Source organism: Gossypium raimondii, chromosome 5, assembly GCF_025698545.1.
Source record: "Gossypium raimondii isolate GPD5lz chromosome 5, ASM2569854v1, whole genome shotgun sequence".
NCBI classification, from domain to species: Eukaryota; Viridiplantae; Streptophyta; class Magnoliopsida; order Malvales; family Malvaceae; genus Gossypium; species Gossypium raimondii.
This window is the reverse complement of record NC_068569.1, coordinates 54,195,548-54,206,715: the sequence shown is the minus strand read 5'-3', so window position 1 is coordinate 54,206,715 and position 11,168 is coordinate 54,195,548. Positions and strand designations below refer to the sequence as shown.

The 11,168-nt window shown below is 29.5% G+C and overlaps 2 protein-coding genes across 2 annotated transcripts; both read left to right on the top strand.

The window, feature by feature from the left end:
* Nucleotides 1-915: 915 nt before the first annotated feature.
* LOC105768274 ((+)-delta-cadinene synthase isozyme C2) lies at nt 916-3,918 on the top strand. The gene is made up of 7 exons (XM_012588127.2): nt 916-1,133; nt 1,232-1,496; nt 1,598-1,970; nt 2,293-2,511; nt 2,622-2,760; nt 2,927-3,175; nt 3,452-3,918. Exons 1-7 carry the CDS (start codon nt 1,008-1,010, stop codon nt 3,743-3,745), a joined length of 1,665 nt encoding a protein of 554 aa, XP_012443581.1. The 5' UTR covers nt 916-1,007; the 3' UTR covers nt 3,746-3,918.
* Nucleotides 3,919-10,473: 6,555 nt separating this feature from the next.
* LOC128041152 (pentatricopeptide repeat-containing protein At4g14050, mitochondrial-like) lies at nt 10,474-10,947 on the top strand. The gene has a single exon (XM_052630507.1). The coding sequence runs from the start codon at nt 10,474-10,476 to the stop codon at nt 10,945-10,947; it is 474 nt and encodes a 157-aa protein (XP_052486467.1).
* Nucleotides 10,948-11,168: the final 221 nt, after the last annotated feature.

Below are 11,168 nucleotides of genomic sequence, written 5' to 3'. Positions count from 1 at the left end.
GTTAGGTTGCTTAGTCCTTGTTCAAACTTGACATGCTCTATTATAAAAATCAATGAAAAAATCAGTCTTCTGGTCTGAAGGAAATGCATGCACCGATTTAACTTCATTCAATTTTAAATTCTTTTATACATTTGGTTAAGACTTAAGATACTTAAATATTATTTATTATTTCAGAAAGGTTTCTTGCATTTAATATATTATTAATAATTTTTATTGACTTAACAAAAGAATATATTATTTTATTAATTTTAAAATAGTTTATTTATTATATTTATATATGAAAAAGTTTGATACTTAGAATTCTAAGAATATAACCTTTCTTTTGTAAATTTCATTTACCTTACAATAAATTTTTTTTCTAAGTTTTAAATCCATCCATTTAAAAAAAATTCTAAAATCGTAAAGAGAGTGGGTCAAATAAGTGACAAATTTATTTATTTTAAATGCTAATGAGTAAACAAATACATTTGATTACTAAGGATTAAAAGTAACATGAAAACATTTTTTTAAAGTAAATTTTACATCAAAATAAGTCAGTATTTTAAATACTACAGAGTCGTATTGTTATTACTTTCCACTGATATTTCCTAAGAAATTAATATAAAATTACGGGTGGATTGAGGTCATAAATTCTGTGAAGAGTATGTCAAAAGCAGAGAAAAGAATAAATATCATTCATGCCCTCAAACATTTTGATCGAACTGCAAAAGTTTAAAATCAATAGAGGATATTTAAACATTTTTTACAGACATCAACTTTGAATCAAAAGAATCAAACAAAAGACAAATCAACATTTCTTTTAATCTATTTGTATTTCTCATGCACTTTGTTTTCTTGAATTTAAGTTCTCCTTTTTTGACTTCAAATATCACCACTATTTTTCTTACCTATAAATACATGCAACAATTGCACTCTTATCCTCACACAAATTCTGTGCCAAATTTCAAGAGCAAACCAGAAAAAGGCTGCAAATTCAGCTTTTCAATATCTGCTTTTGATCAATCGAAATGGCTTCACAAGTTTCTCAAATGCCTTCTTCATCACCCCTTTCTTCCAATAAGGATGAAATCCGTCCCAAAGCCGATTTTCAGCCTAGCATTTGGGGAGATCTCTTCCTCAATTGTCCCGACAAGGTATACATACATATCACCATATTGATATAATCTTAACATATTATTTGTTTAATTATTTAGTGATTCAATATGAAGAAAATTTTCATTATTTTGAGCAGAATATTGATGCTGGAACTGAAAAACGCCACCAACAATTGAAAGAAGAAGTGAGGAAGATGATTGTGGCACCAATGGCTAATGCAACCCAAAAGTTAGCCTTCATTGATTCAGTGCAAAGACTGGGTGTGAGTTACCATTTCACCAAGGAGATCGAAGATGAACTAGAGAATATCTACCATAACAACAATGATGCCGAGAACGACCTCTACACTACATCTCTTCGATTCCGACTACTCCGAGAGCATGGATACAATGTTTCATGCGGTAATTATTGGAACAACAACATAGTGTTTTTAAGTTTCTTGAGAATATAATAGCATGGAATGTTTGATAACGATATTTCATTTTGGGTAATTTCATCTCAGACGTATTCAACAAGTTTAAAGACGAGCAAGGGAATTTCAAATCAACCGTGACAAGCGATGTTCGAGGATTGTTGGAACTTTACCAAGCTTCTTATTTGAGGGTTCATGGGGAAGATATATTGGATGAAGCAATTTCTTTCACCACCAACCATTTAAGCCTTGCAGTAGCATCTTTGGACCATCCTTTATCCGAAGAGGTTTCTCATGCTTTGAAACAATCAATTCGAAGAGGCTTGCCAAGGGTTGAGGCAAGGCACTATCTTTCAGTATACCAAGATATTGAGTCCCATAATAAGGCTTTGTTGGAGTTTGCTAAGATCGATTTCAACATGTTACAATTTTTGCATAGGAAAGAGCTAAGCGAGATTTGTAGGTATGTTTTTTTAATCTCTTTCACCCATTTTTTCTTTTTCATCTTTTTTATTTATTTATTTTTTAGTGGAAGGAGGGTTGAATTTATTGGAGACATCATTCTCAATATAGGAGACGAGATGCAAATGCTAATATTTGAATCTTATTAAATAGCACAAGTTAAAAGTGATGGCATCAACCTTGGATTCATCTTTTTCACCTATATCATTTTATTTATATATATTTTTGCCAATTGACTTAAATCTAACAACATGAATGTGAAACTAATTGAAACTTTGAACATATATTGTGCTAATGGGGTTTTTTATGAAATGATTTTTTAGGTGGTGGAAGGATTTAGACTTTCAAAGAAAGTTGCCATATGCAAGAGATAGAGTGGTTGAAGGCTATTTTTGGATCTCGGGAGTGTACTTTGAGCCCCAATATTCACTTGGTAGAAAGATGTTGACAAAAGTGATAGCAATGGCATCTATAGTAGATGATACATATGACTCATATGCAACATATGAAGAGCTCATTCCATATACAAATGCAATTGAGAGGTTAGATTTCTTTAATTTTGTTGGTAATAGGTTAGGTTTCTTTAGTTGAAGTTAACATTCAATAATATATTACGAGGAATGATTAAATATAACATTGAAGTTGGATTCAGGTGGGATATCAAATGCATAGATGAACTTCCTGAATACATGAAGCCGAGCTACAAGGCACTATTAGATGTTTACGAAGAAATGGAACAACTGGTGGCTGAGCATGGGAGACAATATCGTGTCGAATATGCAAAAAATGCGGTATGTACATCACCAAATATTTATTTTGTACACAAGAGATAAGATATTAGTTAAATTATAGATTTGAATAAACAACTAACTTGAATAATAATATATAATCATTTAAATATTATTTTTGAATTTGAATTGATATTCGTAATAATTGTTTGAGATTTTGTTGCCTCAGATGATACGACTTGCTCAATCTTACCTTGTGGAGGCCAGATGGACTCTTCAAAACTACAAACCATCATTCGAGGAGTTTAAGGCTAATGCATTGCCAACTTGTGGTTATGCCATGCTTGCTATTACATCTTTCGTCGGCATGGGAGATATCGTAACACCAGAGACCTTTAAATGGGCAGCCAATGATCCTAAGATCATTCAAGCTTCCACAATTATTTGTAGGTTTATGGATGATGTTGCTGAACACAAGGTATAATAATATATTTATATAATTACAAGAAACCGAACTCTTAACTAAATAATTGAGTGTCTTTGCAATGAAATCAAACGATGGTTTTTATCATGATCTGAAACAATTAAAGTTTAATGTTTATATATATATATATATATATATATATATATAATATTTACTCTTAAATAGAAGAATAAGAAAAAAAACTAGTTTCATTTTAACGTTACTAGAGAGGAAGTATCGTAAAAAAAGGTATATAGTGATTGAATAATTTTGATTTTATTACGGCTGCAGTTCAAGCATAGGAGAGAAGACGATTGCTCAGCAATCGAGTGTTACATGGAAGAATATGGCGTAACAGCACAAGAGGCATATGATGTATTCACCAAGCATGTTGAGAGTGCTTGGAAGGATGTAAATCAAGAGCTTTTGAAACCAACAGAAATGCCAACCGAGGTTTTGAACCGTAGCCTAAACCTTGCAAGGGTGATGGATGTACTTTACAGGGAAGGCGATGGCTATACATATGTTGGAAAAGCGGCTAAGGGTGGAATCACTTCATTGCTCATTGAACCAATTGCACTTTGAAATTATGTTAATTTTTCCTCTCCAAGCTTGTTTCCTAAGAAATAGTTATTAAGTTCTAATTAATAATGTTTTATAATATTCATATATTATAAAAGAAAGTCCAAATCTATTATCTTTGTACTTATTGCCTTATATTAATTCAATAAAGTTCTTTCCAAACTTTTCATTGTGAATATCTTCTATTTTATATATTAATTGATTTTTTATATATTTTTTGGTATAAAATAATATGTAATATAAAAATAAGATCAGTTATAAATACCCGAATTAAGATTAAAAAATCCACTAAACACTACCACCTAAAGTTTATTAAGATAAGTTTTGAATTATTTATTTATTTATTTCGGTATATCATTAACTTTGAAAAATAAAATATTTGAGAAATTATTTTATGAATCTTTCCCACTACATCATTTAGGGTTTATTTCCATTTTTGGTATAATGACATTTCAGCAACTTTTTCCATATCATTAACAAAATTTTGGTATTTTTTTTAACCCTAAACCTTGAACCATGAATCTTAAATCCCAAACCATAAACCTTGAATCTAAAACCTTAAATCCCAAACCCTGAACGTTGACCTCAAACCCTAAACCTAAATATCAAACTCTAAACCCAAACTCAAACTTTAAATCCCAAACTCGAATCTTGAACCTTGAACCTTAAATCCTAAATTCTAAACCTTGAACAGTTTCTAGTTTGGGGTTCAGGGTAAAATAATTACCAAAATTATATGTCAGTGACATGAAAAAATTACTAAAATATCATTAAATAACTGGAAATGGACCATAAATAATATGATCGAATGATCCATAAAAAAATTTCTCCAAAATATCGAATATTAATTTCCACTTAAAAGTCAACAAATATATAACCAATCCCAAAAATCAATAGTGAAATTCAAATTTGTGTTACACAATATGTTGCATCACATGTAATAAATATTGTAAAAAGATAAACGTCTTTTTAAGGAAACTATCAAATTTAACCATTAGTAGATGATAAAAGTTTTTGTAATCAAATAAATTATATTATAATTTATGTTATACAAAATTTGGTAATAAAATAAAATATATTATAATTTATGTTATACAATGTAGTATAATATATAAAAATATTGTAATGTTGTAGTATATTTTGTAATGACTATTTTCACCAACCAAAATATATTATTTAAATTTGAAATAACGTAAATGTTAAGTTTCTAATATATAATATTATATATGTACGTATGTATGAGTCAAGTACTGACGGCTACCAAAACAAAATGTTTTAAATCAAAGAAAAAAAACAATGAGTATATTATATTATTAGTCACTAAATTATAAGTAAATTTTTATTTTGGTCACTTAATTAAAAAAGTTACAAATTAATTACAAATGTTTTCTAGATTTTTTTTGGTCACTTGACTATTAAGTGACACTTTTTAGTTAGTATAATTACAAGTTTGGTCCTTGATTTTTATACTTTATGTCAATTTGACCCTAATGATGTAGTCGTAAACCAACTAAAAATCTGACTAAGGCAAGTGTACCTATCAATTAATAGTATAGCTACGGTGAGCAAATATATCGTTCCCACGATGACTAAAAGTAGTAGAAATTACTATCTTTGTATTATTTAATCGATAAATTCGAATGATTGATTGAAAATTAAAATTATCTAAACTAATTGCTAATGAACACGATAAAAAATAATTAAGGAAAATAAACGATTAACAACCAAGAAGCGAAACAATACCCAAGAAAGAATTCACCTAGGTTTCATCTGTTATTATCAATCTAAATTACGTAATTTCTTCACTTTGTATCTTGATCTGTAGAAATCCCTAAATTATGTTAATATCTCTCTTCAAGACTAAGAGCAACTGACTCTAGGTTGATTAATTGAAATTTCTTTCTAATTAAAACCCATATTACTGCATTAACTCAATCTATGAATCCCCCTATTAGATTTCACTCTACTGTAATATATTTATGTCGTCCTGTTTCTAGGATTGCATGCAACTTCACTCAATTATGCTAGATCTACTTTTAGACAAGGTATATTCCTCATCTGATTTAAGCACATCAAACATGAATTAATAATTTAGAAATATCAAACTAAGAATTAAGCACACATAATTGAGAACAAGTGCAATACCCCGAAAATTTACTACATTAAGAAAGTAATATAATATCCACGATATAGTAAAATAAGGAAATAAAGTGAAAAAGGGGTAATTTTGAGTTATGTCAACATTGGGAAGTATATTATGACATATTAATTCAAGAAAGGATTAAATCGTAAAAGTGAGAAAAGTTTTGTTGCCCAAGAGTAAATATTCAAAATTTGAGGGGTTAAAATGTAAATATGAAAAAGTTGAAGGACCAATAGTGTAAATATTTTAAGGGTGGAATGATCTAGAAATTAAGGAAAATGGATGAATTGGGACCAAATTGAATAGGTGAAGAATTATGAGGACTAAATCATAATTTTACCAAATTAAGTGATGACTCAAGGATGAAATTTTAAAAGATCATAAAGGGCAAAATGGTGAATTAGAAGAAAGAGAAATCTAGAAGAAAATGATGATGTTGGAGATATTTTAGATTAAATAAATAAATAAATAAATATTAGTTTATTAATATTTTAATTTGATTTTTAAATGATATTTTATTATTTTATTATTATTCTATTTAGTATATATATGGAAGGAAAGATGAAGAATCATCTTCTTCTTCCCATGCATCCAATGTATGAAGAGAAAAGAAAGAAAGAAACTTTCTTTTCTTTACAATTTGGTCCTTTCACCAAATATTCGCCATTTTCACTTAGAAATCAAAAAAATTTCCATATCCATCAAGAGAGAAAGATAACAAGGAGACTATGGGGAGTTAGAATATCAAGTTAGATTCAAGCAATAGAAGCTGGGGGAGAAAGAAAATCAAGTTAAAGTTTGAAACTAAGAGGACAAGATAAGAACATCAAGATTTCAATATATTTTGAAGTTTGATATTATTGAAAAAGCATGAAAATGATGTTATAGTAAAGTTTTCTTATATAAGATCTTATGTTCTTGATATATTAGTGAAGGAAATAAGTGAAAGTGATGGGAAATATTATAGAGAAAGGGAATAAGGGAGTTATAAACTTAGTAATCAACATCTTGCACTAAAACAGTTTTGGACAGAAGTAGTACGTTAAATTTGAAAAATCATCATAAATCGTAGAAATCGAATTAGAGGATGAAAAAATATGGAATTAAAGCTTATTGAGTCTAGTTTTTCATAAAAGAAACAGTGTAAGTAATAGAATTGTAAATCATGAGATATAATAAATTTTTTGAGACAAGGTCAGAATGAATTCGGGTTTCCCTATTCTGACTTTGGAAAATAATTAAAAATTGTATAAAAATAATTGTGGGTTATAATTTATATGTTTAAAATTATTAATGAATCTACCCTCAGTAAAAACAAATGGGAACATCATCCAAATCTCGTACGAGGAGATAATTAATTTTTAGTGAAGAAGGGTTGAAACTGTCAGACAGCAGAACAGGGATGCCTTTAAAGAATAAACTATACTTATTGGCTAAACCATAAATTCTGAAAAGTTTATGGTAAGAATATATGTGAGTTTAGTTTCATATAAATTTAGCAGATCTTAATTTGGAGTTCCGTAGCTCAAGATATAAATAATTTAGTGACCATGACTCAAGTGGACAGCTTTGAATGAACATATAAATAAATAGTGAAATTATAGATAATGTTACATATAAGCATGTTATAAACATTAAGGATGTGGAATGGAGAGGAAGAGGAGGAAAATATATGATTATTCAACTAGCATGAGTTTTCATTAAAAATGGCTAATTTGCATGCTTTAGGTTTAGGGACTAAATTGAATAAAAGTAAAATTTTAAGGGTAGATTTGTAAAAATATCAAAAAGTGACCAAATTGAATGAAATATTAATTTAGATCTAGATTGGGTGGAAATTCGAGGAAAATAAAAATTACCAAAATGTCCTTGAATTTTGGTATTTTTGCAATTTAGCCTGGTAAGTTCGTATGAACTATATTCTGTATAATTTTAATTAAAGTGAATGTTATTTGGTGATGAATATTATATAAATATGTGTTTTATTATTGGAATTGAATTATTATTGGTAATATGTATAATTATTAGATGCATTGAAATTATTATCGGAAGCTCGATTGGGTTGGAAGCTTGTCGGAGATATATCACACTATCCATTGGTTCTATCGGTAATTTTGGATGATTTGATTCTGGTTATAATGGAATGTATAAGTTAAATTGGCCAACGTTAGCTCATTAATGTTTAGATTTTAATTGGTTATAAATATGAATGCTTGATAAAATGAAATGTCTGTAAATTAATTTGTAAACTCCAGTAATGCTCTATAACCCAATTTTGGCGATGGATACGGGTTAGGGGTGTTACAACAAGATCCAAGTATTTATTGCATAAAAATAGAAATCAAATAACAGAATCTATCTTAGGGTTCATCTCCCTAGGTATTTTGAAAATTAGTTCATGATAACAAATAAAAACATTCCAAAGACAATATAACCACAAGAAATAAAGAAACTCTTAATAAACTTCAAAGAAATCAAAAGGAGATCTTTAATCCTGATGGAAATTTGCTTCAGAGTCAGCTTCAATGGTGTTTTTCGAGTTATTTTCTTGAGTATTTAATGATAGTCCTCTCCCATCTTCTTATTTTTGTCATGTATAGGTCTTAAAATGTTCGAAAAACCTATAAAAAAATTTCTCGCGAGTTTGGAGTGCGATTCGCTATTTCCACACGGGTTGGCACATGACCGTGTGGCAACTCATGTGGCTTAGATGGTCATGTGTCCAGCCCATGTAGAACGATCTAGCTTGTGTGGCTCCTAAAACCTGTTCTGATTTTCGCTCCTTTCCAAATGCTCCCCTAAATATAAAAACATGAATTTAAAGGATTAGGAATAAAAAATTCACCATTTAAATCGAATAATCATCCAAAAACCTTTAATGTGCTTTATATTAGTTTAATTCTACTTTATAATTTGTTCAGGCATGTATTTGTGATTATACTATAATCACACCGTATTGTACTTGTAAACTAAAACAAAATTTATAATTTCATATTATTTTTTAATATTAGTTTTACATCCTCACTCATCAAGTAAATTTGGGTTATAATTATTTGATTATTGAGCTTCTGAAGATGAATTTTTTAGGCATAATGACTTATTTGATCTTTTAAATTTTTTTTTAAAAAGTCATTTTAGCCTTCCATTTAAGTTTTTGTCTCGTTTAGCTGTTAAATTTGCGTTTTCTACCAAATCACCCTAAAATGGATTAAAAAGCTAATATATGTTAACTTTGTTAGCATGATTGCCATGTGGATACTATCTCAACAATTAATTTTTTAAAATTTAATCATAAAAAATCAAAAATCCAAATCCAAATTAACCAAAACCCGAAATATTTTGAACTTAAAATGATTTTAACGAAAAAAGAAATTAAATCTAAAATGAACCGACCAAAAACCCAAAACCTCATGTTTAAATTATATGAATTTAGAATTATTCAAATCAAAATTCTTATTCCAAAATTATTCAAATCTAAAATTTTAAACTAAAATATCCTAAAAATGTTAAAACTCGTAATTAATTGTTCCAAATCACCCGGCCGCTCAACTGAATGATCTAATTATAGGTAATAATTGAAGCTTGTTTAATTACTAATTGTTTACTAATTGTTTTACGATTTTTGTTAAGTTAAAAGATAATTTATTAATTTTATATGATCCAACATAGAGGTGCTCATGGGTTGGGCGGCCCGGCCCGACGGCCCGCCCGAAATTTGGGAGGGTTCGAGTAAAAATATAGGCCCGAATTATGGGCTTGGGCAAAAAATAAGGCAAAATTTTTTTGGCCCGGGCCCGGCCCGGCCCGGCCCAGATCTAATTAATATATATTTTATTTTTCAATTTTATTATTACAGTTACATTTCCCAATTCCCCTCCCCATTTCCCATTTCCCGACCCCGTGTATCTGTAAATCCTTAACCCCTTCCCTCCTCCCTTTTTTTCCCCCAAATCGAAAACCCACCTCCACCGATCCACCATTCCACCTCCGGTGTCCGGTCCTCCACAACTCCACCTCCACTCTAGCCTTCAACGTGGTAGAATTTCAAAGGTAAGTTTGCTTTTAACCCTATTTCTTGTTAACGGTTTTCTAATTTTTCAACGTCTTCTCCCCTTTTTGCTTTTTGATTTTGATTGTGATTTTGATTTTTGCTGTTAACGATTTTCTGATTTTGATTTTGAGACACTGAATCTTGGGGGATTTTGATTGTGTTTACACTTTACATATTGTTCTATTTTTTTTTAGTTCTTTTGCGGATTAATGTGATTTTCTTTTCTTGAATGATGATTGTTCTTTTGTTGCAAATTCGTTCTTTTATTAAAACCGAAAAGGAAGAAAATCAATAGAATTGGATTTAGGGTTTATGGAATCTAAAAAACTGAAAAATAACCCTCCAAATTGACCGCTTAAATTAAACTAAACTAATATGTCACCGTCATTAACAACAATTTTCATTTTGGATGAGAATTAAGAGCAAAATTGTATTATTCAATTATTATTGGATGAGAATTGATTTATGTTTTATAGAACATGTAATTTGCGTATTGAATTCGAGATCACATACAAGTATATTTTTTTCGCTTCTTTCATGCATGCTGGTTCACAAACAGTAGGTGGTAGCCTCGTTAAGGCTTGTGGTAGCTTGGGTGCTATTAAACAAGGTAAGCAAGTTCATGGAAACTTTTTAGTATCACCCTATTTTGATGATGATGTTGTTAAGTCATCTTTGGTTGATATGTATGCAAAATGTGGATTACCTGATGATAGTCGTTTAGTTTTCGATTCTATTAAGTTGAAAAATATGGCTTCTTGGACTGCTATCATATATGGCTATGCTAGAAAAGGAAGAAAAGAAGAGACTTTGGAGTTGTTTTTAAGGGTTCACCTGAAAAATTTGTTTGCTTGGACTGCTTTGATATCTGGGTTAATACAGAGTGGAAATGGGGTTGATGCATTTGGCTTGTTTGTTAATATGAGAAGGCAAGGGATTATTATAATTGACCCTCTTGTGCTTTCAAGCATTGTTGGTGCCTCTCCTCATTTAGCGATGTTGGAAATATAAGTTTTACTTAAAATCAAAAGTTAGTTTTTTTCTTTCTTTCTCTGATCTTTACTGTAAATATAAGTTTGATCTATTGTAGTTAAATAACTAGTTTATTATCTTGTTTTAACATATTGTTTTAATATATTGTTTTAGTATCCGTTATAAATATACCATTTTAATATAATGTTTTAATATCTTGTTATAAATATCGTTATAAATATACTGCTTTTAGTATCTTG

What these genes read in the sequence shown, in the direction of transcription:
- LOC105768274 (XM_012588127.2), top strand. Translation starts at nt 1,008, where the DNA reads ATGGCTTCACAAGTTTCTCAAATGCCTTCTTCATCACCCCTTTCTTCC. An exon ending in TCCTCAATTGTCCCGACAAG is followed by an intron (nt 1,134 to 1,231) that starts GTATACATACAT and finishes TATTTTGAGCAG; the next exon opens with AATATTGATGCTGGAACTGA. An exon ending in ATGATGTTGCTGAACACAAG is followed by an intron (nt 3,176 to 3,451) that starts GTATAATAATAT and finishes TTACGGCTGCAG; the next exon opens with TTCAAGCATAGGAGAGAAGA.
- LOC128041152 (XM_052630507.1), top strand. Translation starts at nt 10,474, where the DNA reads ATGCATGCTGGTTCACAAACAGTAGGTGGTAGCCTCGTTAAGGCTTGT.